This window comes from Lycorma delicatula, chromosome 4 (assembly GCF_047948215.1).
Source record: "Lycorma delicatula isolate Av1 chromosome 4, ASM4794821v1, whole genome shotgun sequence".
NCBI lineage: Eukaryota > Metazoa > Arthropoda > Insecta > Hemiptera > Fulgoridae > Lycorma > Lycorma delicatula.
The window spans coordinates 89,099,120-89,126,195 of record NC_134458.1 but is presented as its reverse complement, the minus strand read 5'-3'; the positions used below and the strand labels follow the sequence as shown (position 1 = coordinate 89,126,195).

The window sequence follows — 27,076 nt, the reverse complement described above, 5'->3', positions numbered from 1 at the left end:
TAAAATCATATAAAATATCAAATTTCACTCTTGAAATTTGAAGATTAACTTATACAGTACAAAAAAAAAATGTTGAAATAAACATTTTACTTCATAACGAACTAATTTACCAGGTTATAATTTTATCACTATTTTTGATTCAACAAATACAAGTTGTGGGTCTTTCCGCGATTTCATTTTTAATGTTTAACAAAGTTAAAATTAAAATAACAAGCGTTTGTACTACACTTAGTTTTTGAAATCTATAATTTAGTTTATAATTATTTTTTATTATAATAATAAAGTTTATAACTTTGTTTATATAGCACTAATTTAGTAGTGGTCTCCGACAAAACAATTAGATGAAATACGTCTTTAACATGTAAAAATTTTAAGTTTTATATTTACCCTTGACGAATTTCAGGTTGTTTCAATTATTTCAGCGATAACAGTCATTTAAAAAAAGATATTTCTATCTTCAATAGTCGCAGCAGTTCTACTACAGCAATTAAAACACGTCATTTATCAATTTCGACAGATAAATTAAATTAATGAAACCAGAAAATCGTTCAAAATACTTGAAGACGAAAGATAATTATTTACTATGTGACAGGGTAGTCTGCTCGTGGTAAAAATATTGTTAATTTCCAGTGGTAAAAATATACAAGTACAGTGGAACACCGAGAATCCGATTTGACCTTTTCCCGGCCGAATCCAGATAATTGAAAAATTAAAAAAGGTATCATACGTACTGGAAGTATGATTCTAATGTTTAACGGGAATCACACTTCATAAAAACACGAAAATATATATTTTTTTAAATTTATTTCAGTAAAATTAATAAGATATTTCAGACCTCAAAGTACTATACAAATTACAGAATAATTATAAAACTCAATATAAAAAAGACCAATAAAAATGCATTCCTCTTTAAGAAAAGATTTATTTTAATAGTATTTTAGGTTTGTGAAATACTGTATTTTTTTTTTAAACTGTCTAATGCGGAAGTAAGTAGTTCAGATAGTTGGAGAACCGGAAAATCTTTGTTCGGATCCCACCTAACTGATTTTCATGCCCGCTAGCTAATTATTTTTTTTATAGTAACGTATGATTTTATTTCTGGATAAAATTTATTCCTTTCAAATTAATTATTGTTGGCCGAGTTCGCACGTGTAAAATAATAAATTATATTTCGTCGTTTTTTAAAAATTACCATTTTTTTCTCTGCTTGAGAATAGATTTATTTTAAATTTATATTTCTTACTACTTTATCGGTCTGACATCATCATAATTTCAAATATAATTGTCGGTATTATGTAACAACTTAATATTTTGTTTAGTCACTGATGACTCGCCGTAAAGAAATCTTAATATTAGATAAAAACTCGTACAACACAGAAATAACACACACAAAATAATAGTAGGTAGTAATAAAAGAGAAATTAATTGTTTCTAAGAATGATTAGTTTTAACAGAATAATATTATAATATAAGGAAGGATTTCTTAATTCAGTTTGACAGGTGTTATAAAACAAAACAAAACTTCTTAGTATGCTAAGCCATTTTCTTTTCACATCTTAGTTCTTGTTTAATTCAACACGAAAATATGTATTAATTAAAAACAAGAAACGTAAATATAGATAAAATGAACTGATTTTTTTTGGCATGTCTACAAAGTCTTAAAATAGTTAAAAGTAAACTGTTACCGAATGAATTGTACAATACATCTTTCATTATTATTAAAGTCGATCAAGTATTAAGTGCAGCTACTGCTATTTTTTGCGAGGGGGAAGGCTACTTAAGATACATTGACTAATGGCAGTCGACTTTACCCGCCCTTACACCTTGAACAAAACAAATAAATAAATAAATAAATAAATAAATAAATATATATATATATATATATATATATATAGAATTGCTCTAAATGTTTAAGTTGTGTTTGTATAAATTATAAATCATTCTTGATTTGCAGGTATTAAATATATCGTAAATTAATGTGAACAAATAATGAAATAAAAAAACTCAAATATTAACGAACACTTCATAACGCATTTCAAGTACTCAGTACTTTGTTCACTATTTTAACACTAATGTGCTCAAACGGTGGGAAAATAAACACTTGCGTAATCAACTACGAAGTAGTAAAATTTTAAAAAGTTAACCTCGCGTAGAAAATGGGTGCGCACACGTTCGTCTGGCGAGAGAAGAGTAAAGTAGTGGGAGTGTACTGTGTAATGGGTAGAAGAGGTGACTCGCGTATAGGCACTATGGAAATGCAGCACCCCTATTTCCACTTGATATTATCGATAACATTTAATATGAGTTCTTTTTTTGTTTATACTTGTACAATGTATAATCATTATGCTTAACGTCAGTAGCCATCCCTCAGTTTATGAAAAAGATACAAAAATCTTTGTATGGAAATGCGCGCTTTACAGTTCCGCGGCGTGGTGTTTGGCTGTTGTGCGCATGCGCACATAGAAAGCTCCACGCGAGGGAGAGAGAGGACTGTTGTTCCCGCAGTGCCGAGCCTGGCGTGCTGGTGGAAAGTAGTTTGTTTTACTCCGCGTGTGTATGGAAAGTTCCTTGTTCGTTCCCTTTTCTAGTTTAGTCGGTGGAAGGAATATGAAAGCGGTTTAGTTGTTTTTTCAGTATTAATCAGAAGATGGCGGGAAGTAAGGGCTCTTTGATTGCCAAATCTCTACAAAAACAAGCTGGAAGGACGAAAGAGAAGGTAATTAGTAAAAAGTAATTATGTATTTTTTTTCTGTGTACATAGAAATTTAAATTAAGTACCGTTGGACTATAATGTTTTTAAGCGGACATTTTTTTAAAGTTATTATGTAATAATACTAAAAAATATTATCTGTATTGACATTTTATTATTTATTCGGTTAAACCGAATATTAAGCACATTGTGCTTAAAAACCCTGTACCATATTTGTGAATGTGATATAGTGTAGAATTAGATTATTATCCTGCTTCCAGCTATTCTATTTGATTAACTTTTTTCGGTTCTTTTATTTTACAGAAAACTATAACCATGGCCTTGAAAAGGCCCAGAAAAAAATTTCTGGAGCAGCACCCACTAAGTTTAACCTCGAGCCGCCACTGGTGGGGAGACAATCACCTTGAAGTGCAGCTGATTGCGGTTAGTGTTTAATGCACTAAGGTTGAAGAAGCAACTCTTGATGTGAATTAACGGTATTTTATTTCTTACATAAAACAATATTTTTCATTACTATATTTTTAACAGTATTTTCCAATATTATGTTTTCACAGTATTTTTTAATACTACGGTTTTAAACGGTACTTTTTAATACTGCGTTTTAACAGCATTTTTCAAAACTATTTGAAATATTTTTCAGTTGTTGAAAACTTTTGTTGAATATAGGTTTTAAATAGAAAAAGATAATTGACAACAGACAACTTTTAATAAAAAAATAAATGATATACGCATTAAACGTACCATCTATTTAAAAAAAATATGTGAGTACAGAGAGGAAGGAAGGTCGATTGTTTTTTCTGATAAATCGTACACATTCATTCCACACCGTGCAAAGCAAAACCTGAACTGATGGTTCCTACAACGGCTATAAAAAAATATTAATAAAGGGAAGAGACTAATAATCGTTCACCCAGGCAATGAGACTGGTGGTATTCCTAATGTGCTTTTAATATTTACATCGGGTGCCAAGTCGGGGAATTATAAGACGAAATGAACACCGAAAATTACGAAAAATGAGTGGAAAATCAATTGATACCAAATCTTCCAGAACCAGATTTAATTTTTCTTCCAGTTCAGTTTTAGTAATTGATAATGCGTCTTATAATAATAATAGAAAAAATGTTCCCGACTCCAAATTCTAATTTTAAAAAGGCCGTTTTATTGGACTGATTACAAAAACGAAACGTTCCCGGTAATGCGACTTTGTTTAATTCTGGATTATATCGGCTCGTAAAATTGAACAATCCACGAATTCAAAGAGTTTACTCTGGATAGTATACTTGGAAAATACGGACACAGTGTGGTGAGATTGCCACCCTATCATCACTCTGGATGAGTAATGATAGGATTACCTATAATATCTATTGGGATATTGAGAATATCCCAATATTCGAGTGGGGTATTAAACCCGATCGAATTAATTTGGGCAAAAGTAAAGAATTATACATAGCTACCGTTAATATCTGCAGTAAATCGATATTGTCAAAAAAATGGTTGAACAGAAATTCCTCTCTCTAACAACACAGTAACAAGGCGAATCAATGGCATGGCTGTTGATGTTCGCCATCAGATAATTCAGAAAGTGAGTTCAAGTGAGTTTTTTAATATTCAGTTTGATGGATCAAAAGATGTGGCAAACATTTTTCAGCTCTTATGTATTGTGAGGTATCAATGCGATAGTGACAGATCAATTAAAGGAAATATTTTGTTTTGCTAATCAATAATACATGGTCATGCGACAGACAATGCCTTTTTGGTATTTTTACGCAACTGCCCAAAAAGGAGTATAATGTATTTAGCGTGTATGTATCTACGTTTGTTCCACTGTAGCAGCTCAACGGCTCAATGATTTAGATGAAACCCCGACATTAAATCGAGCCAGCGCTGATCCCACGTTGGAATCCCTTGGTGCCATAGGCTATATAGTAACACTACCACAAAGATATTTAGTGACGTACGGTTGGCAGCATTGTATTCCGAATGATCTCTGTAAACACATGTTCTTGTATTGTTGATATCTCGTTTAGTTTTAGTGTTATTGTTATTTGAGTGCAACTGTTTAAGTGTTAGTGTAGTGATTTTCGGAAGCAACGAGGCAATGTAAAATTTACGTGAAACAGGGAAACACCTTCACAGAAACGTTTCAACTTTTGAAACAAGCTTACGGAAATGATTTTCTGGGTCGTACGCAACGTTACGAATGGTTTTCACGACTTAAAAGTAGTCAGTCAGTTGAAGATGACCCTCGATCAGAAACTCCTTCGACTTCAACTGATGACACCTGCGTTCAGAAAATCAACGATCTGGCAAATCGGCGATTAACTGTCAGAGAACTTGGAGAAGAGTTAGTATTTCGATTGCATCGTGCCATGACATTCTTACTGAAAAATTGAACATGCATCGAGTTGCAGCAAAGTTTGTTTCTCGTTTGATGAGCGAACAGCAGAAAGAACATCGAGTGGACGTTTGTCGGGATCTTCTTGAACAAGCCGGTGACGATGAAACATTCATGTGAAGGATCATAACGGGAGACGAAAGCTGGGTTTACGGCTACTACATTAACACAAAATTCAATCATCACAATGGATCGGCAAAAAATCTCCACGCCCCAAGAAAGCACGACAGTATCGATCCAATATCAAAGTGATGCACTCCGTTTTAATTTTTCAATTTTAATGGGATTGTGCATTTAGAATTCTTGCCGCAAGTTGAAACAGTGAACCGTGCGTACTATCAAGGCGTTTCACAACGGTTACGTAAAAAAATCCTGAAAAATAAACCACATTTCTTTTGAGACAACTCGTGGTTCCTTCAGCACGACAATGCGCCCGAACACTCAGCTTTGTCAAGTCATCAGTTTTGTACCTAAAGTCAGATGACTATCCTCCCTCAGCCTACCTACTCGCCAGACCTGGCTCCTAGCGATTTTATCTTATTTCCGAAATTAAAATCAGTAATGAAAGGATACCGTTTTGACACTATTGATGACTTTAAAGCAAATTCGTCACGGACTTTAAAGGCCATTTCAAATGAAGCTATCCAGAACTGCTTCACGAAGTGGAAACACCGCTGGAAAAAGTGTGTGAATAATGGAGGGAAGTATCTTAAATGAGACAAGGACCAGCAATTTGTAAAATTAATAATAAGGATTTAAAAAATTAAGTTCAGTTATTTTCTGAACAAACCTCGCGCGCGCGCGTGTTTGTGTGTGTGAAGTAGTAGTAGTAGTAGTAGTTGGGATTTGCCGGTTGAAGTACAAACTTTAATGAACTGTGAACTTTGAGCCTCTGTCACTGCCTGAGCTAGGTTTGAACTGAATGATCTGAATCAACCAAATGAATAATATTAGAAAACTAATAGAATTAAATTTACGTTAAATAAAGTAAAATAACATTAAATAAATTTAAGAAATTTCTGTTTAATAATAATAATGGGCTTCCCGTGGCAACTGCGTATGAGGCTAGAGTGTTGACATGATGGGAGCACCTCATTGACGAGGCTAGACCAATCATTTCCATCAGGTAAAAAACGGGGCGCCCATGACACCCCGCTATTTTTGGAGGTAAAGTGGCGTGCTCTTATAATATACGCAAACAATCGTCCGATTTTCAAAATTCAAACAGGGTATTTGTTAGTAGTTCGAAGGCTAATTTTTGCACGCATCAGGTACACTCTCCATCTAATAAATCACGGTTATTCGGAAATGTTGTTATATCTTCGCAACCAATCTTCCATTTTCAAAACTCAAATGGAGTATTTGAGATAATACAAAATCACGATGGAACCGGAACAAAAATTAACTGATATACTCAGAACGACTGCCCAATTATTTGCACGACTGCCCCAAAAGGAGTGTAATTTATTTAGGGTGTATGTATTTATGTTTGTTCCATCATACCAGCTCAACGATGGAACCGATTTATATGTACGACCCCGCTTTGGAATGCTTATGTTACCGGGAGTGTCATAGCTATACATATATATTTAAATAAATTTGAAAAAAAAAACTATATACAAATACTACTTACAAAATTGTCATGCTCTTTAATTATCCTATATTAAAGAGCAATGTTTGTCAACAATGTTTTTTTTGGCAGTCGAGTTTTTAATATTTATCTCTTGTAACATTAAAAGATTGCATCTAACGATCTTTTAAATAATGAACTTTTAATTCATTTATGAAGCTACTAAAATCTATAACATAGATTGCACAAAATGTATTGCAGTATGTAGTGATGGTGCAAAGGCGATAACAGGAAAGAACAGTGGATTTATGAATAGATTAAAAGATCGTCTTATACCAAAGGCGGAATGGACGCACTGGTTTTTCACAAACACGCTCTTACCACAAGAAATATGCCGGAAAATCTCAAACAGATTCTTTGTAAAACTGGAAAAATGGTTAATTTTATTAAAAATCGACTATTACGGAATAGACTATGCTAAACTATGAGATGAATTGAACGAAAAGAAAATAATCCCTTTTTTTCCATTCAGAAGTTACAGGGTTATCGCGGGATAAAGTGTTAACTCGGTTTTTGGTATTGCGTGATGAATTAATAATATAAAATGTCATTCGCAATTTTTTTTACAGAATAATTAGTATATGTTGTTGTTGGCTTACATAGCAAATGTATTTTCGCATTTAAACGACTTGAATGTGAATTTACAAGGACGTGATAAAAATATTTTTTTTAATGATAGACAAAGTTCACACTTATATTAAGAAGCTTGATATCTGGATTATTCGCCTTCGCAGCAAACATTTTGGTATGTTTCCACTCGCTTCCGATTATATTGATAAAAATTTGGATGAAGAAGACACTATTATTCACCACAGTTTGGATAGCATGAAGATGCACTTTCGTGATCTAAAATTCAATTGGCGGAGTATTTCCCGGAAGATAAAAATGATTTCTCGAAGATATGGATACTGAATTCATTTAGTAAAAACTTTATTGCAGCTGCTATGTTTCCGTTGAGATTCACGACCGGCTCATCGAAATATCTGCCGATAAATCGTTACAACTACAGTTCAGATCTGAAGATTTAGATACGCTTTGGCTTGCTCGTAGAAGTAGTTATTGGAATTTAGTCAAAGAAGTATTGAAAATATTACTCCCTTTTACCGCGTCTTACATCTGTTAAAAGTGTTTTTCAACTATGTTTACGCTAAAACCTAAACACAGGAATCGTCTTTTATCACTTGAAAACAATTTGGTTTTGTGTGTTTCTAACATAGATCCACGTACGGTGAAACTTTTAGATGAAAACACACGCAACCGTCTGATTAATTCAGTTTATTTATATGAGTACTTGTAAATGTAAGTTAAATGTTTATAAAAACAATTTTTTTCTCGTAAAATGATTTCATTATTGTTTATGTGTAAAGCTGTAGGCTAACACTGCGACTCCCCCTTTCGTATTACCGAGACCCCCTGGTTGAGAAACCCTGCTCTAGAGCTATGATGCCAGGAAAGGAAAACAAATAATTACAACAAAATCTGAACCATTTTAACCGGAAACGATAAGAACTGCTTGAGGTGTAAAAAAAATGTCCAAAAGATTAGCTGACACACCGGTAAGGAGTAAAAGTATCTTATATTAACACCCCAGAGAGAAAAAGAGAGAAGCAAATAAATAAATATACATAGATCCACGTATGGAGAAACTTTTAAATGAAATACAAACGCAACCGTGTCAATTTAATTTCTTTACATGTACTTATAAATGTAAGTAAAATGTTTATCATAAACGATTTTTTTCTCATAAAATGATGTTATCACTGTTACGTGTAAAGTTATAGGCTAATTTCGCGACCCCCATTTCATATCACCGCGACCCCCGTGGGATCGCGACCCTCAGATTGAGAAATGCTGCTCTAAAGAATAGTTGATTATTACTATTGAAATTAACTACGCAATAACAAATAATTCGTGTTTAACTTTTATATAAAAGTAGGCTACTTTCACAAGTATTCATCATTTTGGTTTACGTGATTTGTTATTAATCAGAAAAGTACTACTTAATCAGGATGAAAACTGAAGATTTTAATGCCTACTTAAAATTATTTATTAACGATGACACTATTGCTTGAATCAATCTGTAACCATTGTCAAACCTTAAGTTCCATCATATTTTATCTACTCGATTCCAGGACTATTCTAACACCCATTACATGACTATATATACATTCATATATTTATTAAGAAAGTATCTTCTACGCTTTTATAAAACAATATAAGGACCATTCTCTCAGTTAAAATTACTGAACGTTCGAATTTTCTTAAAACAGAAACCCTGCAAAAATATGCTATCGAGTAGTTTTTAGGGTATTTGTAATAACCTATGAGACAAGCGACTATTTATAAAACGCCCTTAAATATTAAACCAGATTATTTTCACATTCAAATCCTAATGTAAAAAGATTTAATCTTTAATATACATAAAGGCTTAGCTTAAAGCGATTTTGCAAATCATGTGTTAGTAATAAATAACATCAGATATGATTTGTAGATGGCTGAGCTGACTGAAGTGAATAGTTAAACTTGGGCATACTTTGTTATGCGAGACAACCTGTTTTTTTTAATATAAAATTATGATGTAATATCGTTTAAATTATCATATTACATGATTAAATAATGACGTAATAATGTAATTTTGTGAAATTGTTACCTTCGTTGGCCTATACGGTTTACAGATAAGATAGCGATCTGGTATTGTCTATTTGTGCACAATGTCAATATCTCGTTCTGTTCACAAAAACTAACATGCCTGATAATAATATTCCGTTATTCGATCTATTATTTAGGTTAGTTCTACTTGTTTAAATTACGGGTAAATTATGTTATATCTGTAATTTAAGTATGTAGCACAGCTTTTAAAAGTACTTTATCGGTTATTTTCCTCCATATGGCAAGTCTGCTATCGGATGACCTAATTACAAAATGGTAAGTGAAAGTTTGCATTTTTTAATGTTCTACTATTATATATTTCTTTGTGAAGTTAAGGCGATGTTTCGTTTGTTTCAGTGTAACAGTACACTATAAAGAGTTGTTACGGATGACACGCCTGCAGAAGCAAGAGGTTGTCCTGCTTAACTGTAAACTCGTAGTGTCCTAGTGAAAAAGTGATAATCTTACGGTCGGATAATCGTAGGTTCTAAATTCAGAAAATTGTGAAAAAAATTACAATTCATAAATAATACGTAAAAAGAGTGCGGGAAGCATAACAGAAGACACTAACTTTTACAATGGAGTGATTTAATTTTTATTGCAAAACATATTGTTATTATTAATATATTGTTTCAATTTTTAATTGCTGTCTAGAGGAAAAAAACATTAATTTGTGGATGTCATATATATTTTTAGTAGTTGACGAGGTGCGCCTACCCATTTTAGCAAATATATAACAAGACACGTAAGGACACGTAAGCCGGTGGTGTATGGCACCGCGCTTAGTCCGCTTGTGCTGTTTGGTAAGCTCTAGGAGCTATTTAGGATACTGGTCGCTAAACTGTTTAAGGCTCACTTGCCGTTTGTGGCTCAGACATTCGGTCTTATGCTTTAGGGCGACCGAATGCGGTGGTGGCGGGAGAAATGCCAAGTAAACCAAATATGTTTTTTCATTTGTCCACTTTTTTTTTAATGATTTCATTATTCAATCTAAGAAAGCTGTAGTAAAAACTTACATCAGCGCGGATTCTTTTTTAAGTCACAAATATTACAAATTACATATTAATTTATTTCTACTGAGAAAACTAACCGGCATTAAGTTCATTCAGTAACATTGATTTGGGGATGGATCGTAACGTAGACTTTTTCTGTTCAAGATATTTTTTTTCCCATCTGCTAATTTTTTGAAAGCGGCAAAAAAAATCAGAAAAATATTAAAATTAATTACGTTATAATTTTTACATCCATTTCCTGCAACAGAATAGTTAACAATTATAACTGTTAAAAATCTAGGTAATAAGATGTAAATAATTTAGCTAAAAAAAAATTATATTCCTGTGTTTTATCATTGAAAAATGTACGATGTACTTTAAATATATAAAATAAGTTAAAATTATAATACAAGATAATTTAAGGAATAAGGAATTGAAATTATCAGATGTTATACCTCTAAGGTCATTCAATAGATACTGCTAAGATCTTGCAGTTTTGTTATTAATAAAAATAATAATTAACAGATTTAGTGTAATTAGTTTTGTAAATCATTAAGCTGTTCGACAAGTTGGCATGTTGGTTCAATATAACAGTAAAAAAATACCCTGCTTTCTGCGACTTAGGCCTTCATTCAATCTTTACGTTAAAAGAAAATCTACTATTTAATTAAATAAATAAATCTACTATTTAATTAATGGTTCTCAAGGAATGCAATATCTCCTTGAATCATCTAATAATTCTAACTATTTATTTCTGTACGGTTTTATTTTTGCTTAAAAAACATTATTAGTATTTTTATTATGATTAATTAATTTATTTTTACTGATAAGATTTTTATTCCTGGTTTACACTTGATGGAAATAGTAATTATTATAACAAGAAAAGAAAAATTTAACTTGACAGTAATAACTAAATTGTCTAATTAATTAATTATTTTGTTCAGTAAGAAGAAATACCCAAACCAGACAGTAAAATCATATTTCATTCTTTTTTTTTTTTAAACAAAAATAACTTAGTACATTGAATAGTTAAAAAAAATAGAGATTTTTCACTCATAAACGATAAAAAAAAATATATTTTAAGTAGTAACTAACTGAAATAAGTAGATTATGATTTTATACTTATTTTTCATCATACAAAAAAAGATTAAGAAAATGTTTGAAAATTACTCTTTTGAAAACTTTTTAACCTTAGTGTAACGAAAAGAAAATTAAAAAAATATATGCTTCATTAACTACCGAATAACTAATCTTGGAGCAACGTTTTTATTTTCAATTTCTTTTAATCAGGAATGGTTATTTTAAAAAATTTTTTAAATCTATATGTTCAATCGAAAAAACGTGAATAATCGCAGTTTTAATGCAGTCGTTGTTTAATCATGCAAAATTCACTGTTCAACTGACGGTTTAAATTCGTTTCTGCAGTTTTATTTCTTCTTTATTAAAATCAAACTACAAGAGTAGATATTTTATCTGTGATTTTAAATGGATCTTTGAATTATGACATAATGCTTCAACAGTTTTATTATTAATATATCTCAAAAAAGAAGAAATAAAAAAAAAATAGGTAGTTGATGTACAAAAACTTGCCTAGTTTTTAATAAACAAGCTACCCTATAATAATTTGGCAGAACTAATTAGTTGCACAATACTAATTTTTTTGATATCTGCTCTTTCGTACAAGTAGATGAAATATTCTTTTTTTAATTTCACTAAAAATTATGAAGTTTATAATTCTTAACAATTACATTGTCTTATATGTTGCAATATTTACTATTTTAAATAACATTTCGATATTTATTGGGGGAAGACTACTCATAAACGTTATTTTCTTTAGAACTAGGAATAGGAAGTTTATTCTTGGTCAGTTTATTTAGCTTACAGTTAAAAGTACTTTTCTAAATTTTCAGATAATTACATTCACTACAACCCCTAAAATAAGGGTTGGGAGAAAAACAGCTCTCGACAAGAATAAATTTATCTCATTTGTTACTAAAGATAAAAACTTAGAAAAAACACCCCGAAAAATAAAGAGAAAAAAGTGTCTAGTGTTTTCTGTATACATAAAATATACATCTTGTAGAATTTTTGTTACAAATTTTTTAATTGTTTAAACAAAAAATCTTCCCCGTTTTAATTTCAATCCCCTCTCCGAGTTATACACAAAAGAGGATTATCACGTTCATACACATATATCTAGACAAATATTTTTTATACAATTTAAAAAAAGAATTCATGCAGTTATCTCAATTACAACTAAAGTTATGATTTTTTAGTTTTAACGAAACAGAGAAATGAAAGTTTTCGAAAAACAGAGATTAAAGATCGCAATATACTATAGCACCTGCCGATTGTATCGCATGGTTTTAGCAATTTCCTATGAACTTCAAAGTGAGATAACCTGTTAGATGAAATGTGAAGTAAACAGAATAAAAAATGAGGTTTAATATGGCGAAATATTCATATTTCTATCATTTTTCATTCGTGAGATACAAGCTATTGAATTTCGTATTTTACACGCAGAAAATACAAATATTGCCATGGAAACAGGCTTATAATTTATTTTATTTAAATTTTTGTGATCAAAGGAGAAAAAAATTATTACACAGTTAAAAAGAGCACGTTCCATAAAATAAAAATCACTAAAAATAAAATTTTACAATTTTTTTTTACTGAATCAAAGGTAGACTCTCCCCTTTTAAAATATGAACACAGTGATACAATCTGATTTCTGGAAAATATTTTCCAGAAATCAATACTTCTCACATAGAAAGTGCCCATAGTTAAAAACGGCACTAACGACCCTTAAATTATATACAATTCAGATTGTAATGAATATAAAGATTGAGTATGATATACAGTGGATTCCGGTTAATAGGACCACCGGTTATTCGGGGCATCCGTTTAATTGGGGAATTTTTGTTAAAGCAGATACATATTGGTATAATTCATGTAAAATTACGCCGGTTTAACGGTGCAAAATGCCCCTTACAAGGCCCACTAGCTCGTTCGTTTCTTTTTTTACTTCTAAAACATCCAATTTTATTAGCGATTTAAATCGCTTGACTGTTGTTGAATGTTGTGCTGTTAAGGGGAGGTAACTTCCTTCTATTACTGGTCTCCACAGTACATATTGCACGGCGTACAGATGACATCATACAGTTATGACGAAGCAAATGTTTTTATTTTCTTCATTGAAAGTTTGTGGTTCATTGTGAATGATGCTGTTGCTATCGTTTTTCCGTAATTATTTTTAATCATGGGTCTCTCTGTTAAAAACACATCGCGTTATCGGGCTCAAAAAAACCAGTGGATCGAATTACTGGCTTTGTTGAACGAATATGTCTGGCAGAGACAAATAAAAACTTCTTGTTATTGGTAAAGCAGGTAAACCACGATGTTTTAAGGGGTTATAATGGAGAGTTTACCTGTGCACTACTATTTTAATAAAAACTCGTGGATGACGAATCTAATTTTTCGTGATTGGCTGAGTGCTTGGGACAACGAGTTACAGAAAAAATCAAGAAAAACTTGTCTGTTTATTGATAACTATGCTGCCCATCATAAAGTAGATTTACGAAACATTCAAATTGAGTATTTGCCACCGAATACAACGAGTTTAATTCAGCCGCTTGACTTAGGAATAATAACATTCCTAAGTAATAACATACCGGAGTAATAAGTTATAAGTAACATTTTACAAGAAATTGAAGGAAATACGTTGACTTCCTCGGCTACGGCTAAAGATGTTAGTGCACGTGTAAATAAGTTACAGGCAATTCAGTTCGTAGCCGGTAGTTAGGATGAAGAGAAAAGTACCACTTTCAGAAATTGCTTTGTCAAAATTGGTTTAAAAGTCAATACCGTCGATGATACTGAAACAATCGATGCTGATAACAATGGTTACATTTTTTCCAGCACCAGGTTCAGAATTTTGAAGAGTTTTCAAATATAGACGAAAAAATACAATGCTATGATAAGAATAAAACCGTTGATGAAAAAATAATTAAAAACATTACTGGTACTCAACAACTGGACGAGACTGAAGAAGATGAAGACGAACGCGATGTCAAACGCGTATCTACACAAGATGCAAAAACATTCATTGACGGACTTCAGCAATATTTTATACAATAAGGCAGAGAAGGAAGCCCGCTAGAAGAACTACTAGTCAGTGTGAAATTTGTAGAACGCCGAGTATTAAAAGGGAGACAAAATTAAAGAATTATGTCAAAAAGTTTAAACAAGAGACATTAAAATTATTTTTTTTATTTTACTGTTCATAAATAGCAATCATTACAGTATTTTGTACCTCTATTTTGTTTATCAATCGTTTTGTTTTATTTATTTTGTTCTTGTTTAATTATGTAAGATTACAAAAACTATTCAGTAATCCGTTGCATCAGAACAATAGTTCTTTTTAAATGTAATAGGCCTGTTTTTGTATACAGCTATGTAATGTAAAAGGATAGTAATTAATGTATTGTATTTTATTAAACACGTATTGTACGGTAGAGTATTTAAATTTTTATTATGTTGTAATTTTTAATATTGTTCATGTAATCTTAATATTAGAAATAAAATTCAGAATAGTAAATCGCTAATTCGAGTTTAATAATTAGAATACACCCGTATACCGTATTTGTGCATAAATCCTCATTTTTCGTTAATATCGCTTAATAGGGCCAGCCGTTTTTAGCTCCGGTCCTAAAGTGGTCCGATTATCCGGAATCTACTGTGTACCTTACTCGTTACTAAATTTGCTAATCGATGAATTGTCCTTGTTAATGTTGGTCTTGATTAAATAGATCGAATAATACATTTTTGAAGACTTTCAATTATTTAAGGTTGCAGGTCCATTATTAATCGATAAAGGTGGTGATATTATTTTAAAGGGTAACTCTACAAAATCTGAGTATTATTTAAATGAATCCAGTAGATGATAGTTCAGTTGTGTTGTTATAACTTTAATTATTCCAGTTATGAATATGGTATAAAATTTTGTACTAACATCAGAAATTTTAAATTCTCATTAATTTGTTTTCGTTTTATATCGATAAATAAAATTTAAAAAATTAACTTTATTAAAATAAAATACCAGTTAATAAATTTCTCTTGAATTTCATTAAGTGAGCATCAATTTTTTACACTTTTTATCTTTTATTTTCAAAAACAGGTTCATATCACTTTACAAAATGTTCTTTGCTAAAAAATGAGAAAGAAACATAGTTTTGCTCAAAAATATATGAAAATATTGCAAGCGGATTATTAATGTATCTCATGAGAAAACAGTTAAATTATCCAATACTGGAATGTGACAAATTATTATTGCAATTATAATTCAACCAAACAGTTTTACAAGCCGCATAATTTTAGTTATGGGCAGGTCACCCCTTTATAAACCTGAGCCTGTTCTTGGATGGCTCACCAAATTTCAACAATCACATTCTAGCATGCAAAGCTACATTACCTTATTAACATCTTTTGTCTGTCCTACATAAGAATATGTCGAAATTTCTTGAAGGATTGGTTGTAGTTCCTTTAACTAGAAAAGAAAGGCCTTTCTCAACAGTCCTGTTGTAATAGTCAATTGTCTCCTGATGTGACTTCATGATTTTTTCCCTGTTTAGCCTCCAGTAATTGCCGTTCAGATAATACTTCAGAGAATGAATGGAGATGATATGTATGAGTGTAAATGAAGTGTAGTCTTATAAAGTCTCAGTTCGACCACTTCTGAGATGTGTGGTTAATTAAAACCCAACCACCAAAGAATACCGGTATCCACGATCTAGTATTCAAATCCATGTAAAAATAATTGACTTTACTAGGACTTGAATGCTTGAAATCTCGACTTCCAAATCAGCTGATTTGGGAAGACGCATTCACCATTAGACCAACCCGGTTGACTTCATGATTTAGACCATTCTTACTTAACATCCACTCCTTTTTATTTTCAATCTTTTTTCCTACTTAGGCATGCTGATAAAAAAATAAAAGTGACTCAAACCTATCGAATAATTAGCTACATAGCATATTACACTTCACCGTGCCCTCATCATGTACATATTAGTATGTACATGGTGAGGGCACCATGTACATGATCCCCTGTATTGTATGTACATGATGTCCATGTACATTAGTATGTACATGGTGAGGGCATGGAAACTCATATAGCCTACATGACATATTACATGGCCTACATGGCATAGAATAATTAGCTACTTGGCATATTACACCTCACCATGCACACACCACCTACATATTAGTATGTACATGGTGAGGGCATGGAAACTCATAGAGCCTACATGACATATTACATGGCCTACATGGCATAGAATAATTAGCTACGTGGCATATTACACCTCACCATGCACACACCATGTACATATTAGTATGTAAAGCTGGGAAGCTAAGGATAAAATTCTTTAATTTATGGTACAAACCTCATCTGGAGATACAACTGACCTGGTCACTTTTTTTTAAATACAGTAACCTTGAAACAAAAAATTGTAATAGATCTTTTTCTTTTCACACTGCCTGAAACCTTAAGGAAAATTTACAAATTAAAGGTACATCCTTCCCAGCGTTTTAATCTTCAAAGATATTTTTCACTCGAAAGGGATTTCAGAGTAAAAAATTATTAGAAACTTCTCCTCTCTTTTGTCAGATGAATCTTGACATTGTTGGTACTGTATGCCAAACTGAGCTGAGCCTCCCCAAATAGAAGTTATTATAAAAAAAAAAATTTAATTACACTGTTTAAAAAAGTTTATTTAAAATATAAGTACATTTTTTGCAATATATTATTATTGTTAAAAATATACTTCTATCATGTATAGTTACTTTTTAATAAGTTTATTGTTCTAAAGAAAACAAGGAGAAACTGTAACTTCTCATAATATGGTAGTACATAAAACAAAGGACCCAAATGAAGGCAGTAAGCTTCCATGGATTTAAACGGACATTTTTGGAGCAGCACAGAAACAACAAATATCATACTCTACTCAACTTGCAAGAATTGTGACAGACGTTTTCAATTTTTGGAACCATCTTCTGCATTGTGCTATCACAGTGAGTTGGTCATAACAAAATGCAACATGTTCTCCTAACGCATGAAGGTATTGTAATTTTAACAGTTTTATTATATCAATTTACTCAAAGAATTTTGGGGTACCCTTAACGAAAATTTTAAATAAGAATTTTGACAGTCGATGGTATATCCAATTGCATAGGGCTTTCTGAAATCAATATAAAGCCAAGTGTAATTTAAGGTAGGCTGTAGATTTATTATTTTGTCAATATGAGATATAGATATCTCTCATATGAAAACTTCATAAAGACAGTTATTACTTTATGACTGTATAGCCATTAGCAGATATGATTTGGTTTTTCTCATATAGTTTAGTTTTTTGGCACATTGCAGTTTGAAAATGTTATATACATTTACATGGTTCCAGACTTAAAAAGAATCATGAGGTAAAACATATAAATGGGTATTGGTTACACTGTTAAATTTTTCTTAGTTGAAATTTGAATTTCTATATTTTGGAAATTATTTTTCTGCTACTTCTCATTCTATCCAAAACTATATATTAATTTATTAAACATAAATAAATTTAAATAAAGTTAAAGAAAAATTATTAAATGACAAATTCAAAATAATGGAATCAAATATTTGTCAGACAAATGAAGGCCTTTAAATCTATGAAAGACATGAAATAATTAAATAGTTTCTTCCAAAGGCCTTTTGGATAAAAAGCTTGTAAATTAAACCTATGAATGGACATCAAATATTTTTCAGACAAATGAAGGCCTTTAAATCTATGAAAGACATGAAATAATTAAATAGTTTCTTCCAAAGGCCTTTTGGATAAAAAGCTTGTAAATTAAACCTATGAATGGACAACTACATTTTATGAAGTTAACATTATTATATTTATGAGTATATCTATATTTTTAACAAACTTCTGTACTTATGTATATTTTTATAGGTAAGTTATTTACACAATATTTTTCTCAAGAGATAAATTGCATTTGGTTTGTAAAGAGCTAAAAGCTGAAAGAAATTGTAATAAATTTACAACATATCAAATTAGGCTCAATCTTTTATATATATCTGACCAGTTTGTTTTTTTCGAATTCATTTTTTTTTTTTTTTGGTAGTTTGCTGTAATGCAACTCTCAAAAATTCTGTTTTTCTATTAGTAATTAGTTCCTCACTATCATTAACCAAAAACTTTATTACTTGATACCCATGATTTGAATAAATTTATTAAAATATTATCCGTGATTGTTCTAGATATATTCAAAACTCTAATACAATCTTGAATTCTAATTTAATGGTTTGCATGTTCACATTAATATTTTTACACAAAAAATTGTTATTCTGAAATTGTTTTTCTATTATATATTTCAGTGAATCTATTTAAATACTGTTAAATGTTTTCAGTAAATTTATCCAATTTTCCATTTTGAAACAATTATACTACACTACTTTTCTCTCTTACTAATTAAATTCCAGCAAGTGCCGTTACAAAAAACAAATTTACATGCAAAATCAACATACTTTGCTTTTATAAAATAAACAACAAGCTACAGTTCTACTATAATGTGTAATCACAAATAATAATCAAATAAAATTATTAATAATATTGAACTGATTTATTTTTTCCTGTTATCACCAATGTTCATTATTATTCAATCACCAATGTGAATGATTATCAGTAAGATAATCACTCATAAACAATACTCAATACTACTGGGGATCAACATCTTTCTTTCTTTTTCCTGTTTAGCCTCCGGTAACTACTGTTTAGATAATTCTTCAGAGGATGAATGAGGATGATATGTATGAGTGTAAATGAAGTGTAGTCTTGTACATTCTCAGTTCGACCATTCCTGAGATGTGTGGTTAATTGAAACCCAACCACCAAAGAACACCAGTATCCACGATCTAGTATTCAAATCCATGTAAAAATAACTGGCTTTACTAGGACTTGAAGCGGTAACTCTCGACTTCCAAATCATCTGATTTGGGAAGACGCTTTAACCACTAGACCAACCCGGTGGGTTAAGGGGATCAACATCTAAATAAATCTTAAAAGAGTTTTAAGTTACAGGCCTAAAACTATCATAAAAAAGGTAGTTTTTACCCATTTTCATAATCCATGAAAATTAAAACAGAAATAATCCATGAAAAAACAGGTGATTGATAAGTAAGCATGATCTACCTGAGGAAATATCAAAGCAAGAGACAGATAACCCCCTTCGACGGGATAATTAAAAAAACAATACTCTAATCAAAGGAAGAAATTACAGGAACATACTCACAACCTGTCAAGAAATTTAGGCATTTTTTCACAGGATGGTTACAATAATTACCTAAACATGATAGTACTAAACTGCAATGAAAGTTGCTATTTATCCAGATATTGATGAACCTAATAACAGGCTTACCAATATCTGTCATTAACAGAAATTTACGCATGGTCTAGGTTTTTTGAACATTGCAGTTTGAAAATGTAATATATACATTTACATGGTTCAGGAATAAGAAAAAATTGAGGTAAAATATAAACATACGGCATTGGATGCACTGTCAAATGTTTTTAGTTGAAACCTGAGCCAAATAACAGGCTCTAGTTTCTTAAAGAGTCACCCAACCCATCTCTGATGTTATGTGTTTGATAAAACCTACTGATAACAGTTCTGCTGTTGATATCAGATCGTGTGTGAGCACGATCGTACCTACGACAACACCACAACACATCACATACCTGCAGTTGGTCAACAGGCAATCAGGACTTTTGCTGGGTTCTTCTATCGGACTGGGAATTGGCATAGTCTCCTTGGTGCTGCTGGTCTATCAACATCAATAAAATACACGGTCGAATCAATTACTGGAGTATTATATTCAAGAATGTCAGGAAGCCATACAGCAGATATGGAGATGGCTGATGATCCACCAGTAAAGACAACCAAAGTGGAAAGTAATTCATCTGCACACAATGGTTCCAATGAATCATGTAATTTTATACACCGGCCTATATCCAACTTCAAGACTGTAAAACTTACATTTAACCATCATCGATTTTTGTGGTCTTGCCTATCAATTTAATCACTTAAACGGTAAAGTAAAGTGGACAGAAGATATTGCAGCTACAGCGACTAAAACTAATTCGAACAAGATACTTTACCTGGAATAATGAAAGATATGCACGTGTTTTCTTTAACGAATTGTCAGGCTGCCGTTATGATGTTATACGAATGTAAGTCCCAGGTACGTGTTCGAAAGCCATTATGTACATATCCTCCGTTACAAAAATATAATACAAAATTAGGATACGATAGAAAAAAAAACTTTTGCATATCTGAAACGTAATTCCTGGCCAGAATTAAAACCGGATTAAAATTAACATCGGTACATCCACAGAACGGTAAACTTGTAAATATAGCTTATGAATCTTACGTAGAACAAGCTGAATTCACGTCGCATGATGTACGAATATAATGGCGGTCTTTTGCCACCTACGATGTAAAAATTGATATAGAATATAGTTTTGATTTCCTGTACAATAGTAATACTTACAATTAGCCTCAGGGTCAAGGTATTGGTGATAAATCATTTATTAAAACCTCTAGAGATATTACAAACGTTCTTGGGTACAGAAGAAAATCAGACGGAGATAACGTAATTACCGAAGATATGAAAATTAGTAGCTGACCAGACAGTGACTGTGACATAATCGTTAGTGTTCCACGAGCAAGTGTATCATCAGTGAACTCTGACTTTACAGATAAACAGAGCATTAGATATAGTTTAAATTATTTATTAAACAATTCATTATGTTTAGGCTAAAGTGAAAAGTCACATAAAGACATTTATATAAGACTGATAAAGTTAATTTTGATATTATTTTAAAATCAACCACAATATTAATGATATGAAATACAGTTTAGCACCGTATTTATCTGTATCTCAGAAAATAAGTATAAAATAAGATCATATATGAGTTTTTCATCCACATCAAAAAAATAACTTTTTTCCCAACCTGGCGATATATGTATATAAATTGTATTACAATTTTTAGTATTACTGTCACAAATTTTGTAAAAGATGAAAAGTAACGGATACTGTTTACGTCACAATCGAATCGAAACATCAGCACACCGATATGAACATAACAGCTATAAACACTCAACTGTTCCTCTTCTACCTATCCAATGCCCAGGAAACATTCGCTCCAACCATTGTTGAACTGGAAGTGAACAGTAAGCAGGGACTTCATCTTGCTGAAAGTGAAGCTGTTTTCATTGTCACCTAACCAATTTTCTAAGGCATGGACTATTAGTGGGTGAATAACTTCATACAGTGACTGCAAATACATTTCACCTGTCAAATTCCCATCAATAAATACTGGACCAGTTATGTTCTCGCCGTAAATCCCCGCTCACACATTTATTTTTTCAGGTGTATTATTGGTTTTTTGTATGTTTAACTGATGTTATAATGCTGTGTTTACTGGCACATTTTTTTCAATGCTGGAGAAATCTAATACCCATATTTTTAACAAGGACGGACAATTTGAGACCTAATGCTTTGGGTCAATAACATTGTGCCCCAACATAACCTAAAAAAACCCCATTTTTAATCATAACTTCATACCAGTGAACCAATTTTTATTTTATTTGTACCAAATTACTTGTCATTCAAAGAGCCTTCCTATGAGTTGTCACAAGCTACATCGTCTTGTTTAAAAAAAAAACAAGTTTTCAACCCTTGAAAATTTAGAAAACATTTAAGGATGAAATTTTGTGTTTTCAAATTGTTTAAGAAGTAACATCACATAATTTTATAGTAATTTTTTTTGGACTGAAATTTAAAAAAAAGTAATACCTCAAATGGGTTTTTGCACCTACCAAGCGAAGGGGTAGATGGATTTTAATTTTCTTTTCACCGAAATTCATTATTTTTTTTCAAGTTGTCAATTAATATAATTAAATGTTACCATTGGCATTTAAGATTTTTGAGTTGGGGTAGGTGTAGCAAAGAGGGTGGTGCGTTCCACCCCTTCGAAAATAATTTTAAAAAGATTTCCCTCAAGAATGGTGTACATGCCTGCAAACAGAAATACGATGGGACTAATAGCTGTTGAATAATAAATGTGGTAATTTTTCAAGTGATCACCCGGTATAATGGAATATTAGCAATTTTAAGAAAAACAAGACTGACATTCATAGAATTTAAATTTAGCTGTAATTAGATCTTATTTACGACCATGAGAGAAGAAAATTATTCAAGACTATGAAGTTTAAAATGACAAACTTAACCAAATTTTATAAACAGAGTTTCTAATACCAATAACTCACTTAAAAATTGTTCAGTTGCTCTTACAACCAACCATCTTCAGTGATTGTTTTTTGTTTCTTTTTGTTTTTAGTTAGGCAGACTTTGTTATTTATATTTATAATATGATCAAAAAGTATGTTGGATTTGATTTGCTTTTGTTTAATATATATATATATATATTGTGTGTGTGTGTGTGTGTGTGTGTGTGTATGTGTGTGTGATTATGTTTCATAAACTTTGTGTGTTACGTATTAAGTTGCTGTATTATAGAATTTTAAACCAACAGTAACATCAATTGACACCAGCATGATAAAACAGTTGCCTGAAAATAAATCACTGTACCTGACTGCAAGATTGCGACATTAACTAGAAACATTATGAAGTTATTAAAAACTTGATAAAATATGGTGTATTTTGGAATCAGGTCAGTCATCTAATAAGAGTGAGAAGTGAAGAAAGGCAAGCTCCACTACTGAAAAGAATGAGATAAGGGTGTACCCTATCCCTTTTACTTTTGCAATAGACAGGAGGATAATGAGAAGTTAAATATTAAGGTGGGAGAACAGAGAATTGTTTCATTTATTATATCAAAAAAAGTAAAAAAGTTAATGAAATAAAGAAGATAACAAAAGAAAATTTTCATGAGACAGGAGAGTTTTTATACAGAGAAAAGACCTAGTATCAACATAGATTTATAAAAATAAATTCTTTTTGAAAAAATTTATACACAGTAAAAATTGACTTTAGGAAAACCAGAAAAATTTAAGAATGAAGGGTTCTGTGGTGAAGCATAATATTGAGATCCAGGTGGGTTGGTAGAATATGAAATGAAGTTATTTAAAGGTTCTTCCTTTTTCTACAGAAGGAAGGTGGTAACTGGGGGATCGTATATCAAAACATTGTGGATTAGTAAATTTGGTTCTACAGAGTGTTCAAAAAGTGATGCAACCTTATCGAAGAATATTTCCTTCTTTTGCTACAGGCTTAATTGAGGAAAATTGAGAAAAAATGTGTTAAACAATGCAACAGAGAATATTCATTGACTTCCAATACATTACTACATGTACCAATTATGTAACACCCAGAATGCCTTCACAGAAAAGTACAGTGTGGATGCACCAAACAAGTCCTCCATCAAGTGGCTGTATGACAAGTTCCAAGACAGGAAATGTGGCAGATGCATTGAAAAGTGGTCGACCAAAAGTGTTAACATCAGCAAAGTTGATCGACGTGCAAGCTGTATATTCTCTTAGTCCCAAGAAGTTTGTGCGACACCTATCTAGCCAGACAGTCTCTTTGTCAGCAGTACCCACACGGCATCATGCAAGTGTTTAAATATGCACCCACACAGAATTCATGTTGTTCATGAGTTGTTACCTGCAGACACTGGAAAACATGTAACTTTCTGTCACCAATTCATGTCATCTGTAATGCCAGATGGGGAAGAACTCTATGATTGGTTTCAGTCTGAGAGACACGGTTACATCTTGATGGATACGTGAATGCACAGGATTCATATCGGTACCATGAGTTTAATTTACATGGACAAAAAAAGTGTGTTTCCTCACATCAATTCCAAATTGCAGAGCAAAATTGAACAATGTGTCACTGCAATTCCTCAACAAATGTTATAACGTGTTTAAGAGCATGCAACATTGTATTCAATTATGTAAGTCATGTAATGGAAGCCACTTTCAAACAGCTATTGTAATTCACTCATATTCCCTTAATGTTGTGTCACATTTGAACACTCTGTAGAATGAAACTAGAGTATACATAAAGACAAAGTTTACAATGTACAGAACAGATAATCGATGATGTAGATTGTAGAGGTTGGCTAAGAAATTAACACAAACTATATTTTTACACATCATGACATTGTAAGGGATATTATTTAATAAACTTTAAAAGTTAATAATCTTATACAGAACTCTGAAATACTTTAGTATAGAAACATAAAGTACAGAAACATAAAAAATGAACAAAGAAAAGAAACATAACTAGATGCAGCACATAACACCTGTAAATGTAGCATAACTGCAAGATAAAGCAGATGTAGCATAAATAAATGAGATAATGAAAGGATTTTAAGGAGGATTGTACCTCCCTATTGACTAAACGACCTTAATAGAAAACCATCTGCATCCTAAACGTAACTTGAACTACCCAATTTACTTATGATCAAATTAGCGGTAATTTCTCCAAACTTTTAACCCTTCAAAATTTTGCTTATATTCAAATTATTCTGTTCGTTTACTTCCACAAAGCGCTTACTGTATTTATTGTGTTATAATTTATTGTCTAATTTCATATAATTTAAAATTATAACTATTGTCTAGATTATTTTTAAAATCTGCTTACCATGTTTGATTATTGCTTCATAATTTAACAAACAATGAAATAACCATTATTGTTAGTATATTATTAAAATATTGCCTACAGAGTTCATATTTCCTTGTTTCTACCACTTATTAAATGTTTCATTTAGTAGCCTGAAACTCTTTTTTAATTTATCTCCAAAAGAACTGAATATTCAATATGAGAGATTGTCAATTTAATGACAATCATTTTCATTGGTGGTAATATAATAATGAGAAATAGGAAGAGATAAAACATGCAAATAGAAATGTAACTATTAGAGTGCATAAAATATCTAACAATTGAATCCCAATGAAGGATGCACTTATAATTTGTGAATTTTCCTTAAGATTCAGATTGTGATAAAAAGACCAGTTACAATTTCTTGCTTTAACACCACCTTGTATGTAAAGAAATGTGGCCAGGTCGATTGTGACTTCAGAAGGGTACCATGAATTTGGGAATTTTATCGTTAGTTTCCATGGTGAATGATGAAAATCATTTTCATGTATTCTGTCTAATCTAGGAATGGGCACAGTTATTTATGAGATGAAAAGTAGGTGTGATCGAAGTTCATATTTATTATTTTAAATAAAAACACATGAAAAAATGTTAAGGTAAGTGCATAAATATATTTAATATAAATAATAATTTCAAAATAATTCTCAATTTAGAAAAGCTAATTATAAAATAATTTGAGAATACTTTTATGAACACTTGAATGGGATACAGAAAATTTGGTGTTTATAAATTGTTTTAATAAATGTTATTTAATAATTCATCTACATTATAATATTGTTTCAGTAAAAGAAAAGTTTTTAATTTTATATTAATTAGGAAAACAAATTAATTGTCTGATAAGGTTATTGTTATTGTTATTTTGAAATAAGGTACTATTCTTTTTACACGATTACCCAAAAAGGAGTGTAATGTACAGAGAGGTATTCTGGAATAAAAATATTCTACATGTTGGCAAATTGTTAAATATTTTTTCTGATGAAAATTTTAGTAAGATCCAGGACCATAAAAATGCAAATTTTCTTGAGTATAAACATCTTGATGTGAGTTTTAAAAACATTTTAACATTTTGTTTGGTGTAACTTTTAAAAATTATATATATATATGTATGTATATAAATCAAGCACAAGTATGTACATAATTGTAAACTGGGTTCGTACTTCTAAAAAACCCGACAATAATTATTATTCAAAAAACATGCATAAAATTACAAAATTGTGTAATAATTCCATGACAACCTTTTCTTTAGTTTACTATATGCTACCCAATACATCTAAGTTGAACGAAACATTACAAGTAAAGAGAATTAAATCGTGGAATCTGACAGCTGACATTGAAACTAAAGTTAGAGCATTTCGATGTTGTGGACAAATAAAACATTCTAAGTTTGAAAGATTTCACTACAAACACCCTCAACATGTTAAATTCTTTAGAATACGTAACATTAAATTTTACATATAGTAAATAAATTTTTTCACTCAAACAATATTGCATTATTGCTAATCGCCTTTAACAAATACAAAAGTTATTAGTTTACTTTCTCAAAAACAGTGTGTGATATTTTTATAAAATTTAATGTATCTATTTCTGTTTTGAGTATTAAATTTCTTGACATATTTTTAGCACTTACATAAATTACAATAATTTTAAAAAAAATAATTTCTTTTAAATTTTGTTGGGTGATTTTTTATTTATATCACTGCAATGTAAGTGAAGTGATTTGAATGTCAGCCACTACAAGATGTAACAACAATCCGTTATTCATAGACTATGTTTATTCTTGTGTATTCAGATTACAAACTGTGTATAAAGTAGATTTAATTGACCAAAAATGTTAACTGGTTAGTATAGTATGTATTATATCAAGCTACTCGGCCGCAAAGAGTTAATCAAATGATACGGAACCAATTAAAGTACTAAATACTTTTTGATAACATACCACTATCTTAATAAAGGTTTCACACCCTTGATAAAC

The 27,076-nt window shown here is 31.0% G+C and overlaps 1 protein-coding gene and 1 long non-coding RNA gene across 2 annotated transcripts in view; one reads left to right on the top strand and one right to left on the bottom strand.

Moving 5' to 3' along the window:
* Positions 1–1,647: 1,647 nt before the first annotated feature.
* The window catches only part of LOC142323634 (uncharacterized), a 101,777-nt gene continuing 76,348 nt past the window's right edge, over positions 1,648–27,076 (bottom strand). Inside the window, exon 6 of the mRNA XM_075363563.1 lies at positions 1,648–1,823. Within this exon, the coding sequence (XP_075219678.1) occupies positions 1,818–1,823 (6 nt within the window). The 3' untranslated portion in view covers positions 1,648–1,817. The remainder of the gene's footprint in view (positions 1,824–27,076) is intronic.
* Positions 2,516–11,127, top strand: LOC142322897 (uncharacterized). Its single transcript, XR_012755957.1, has 3 exons — positions 2,516–2,716; positions 3,014–3,186; positions 9,742–11,127. It is a non-coding gene; the product is annotated as an uncharacterized LOC142322897 (long non-coding RNA).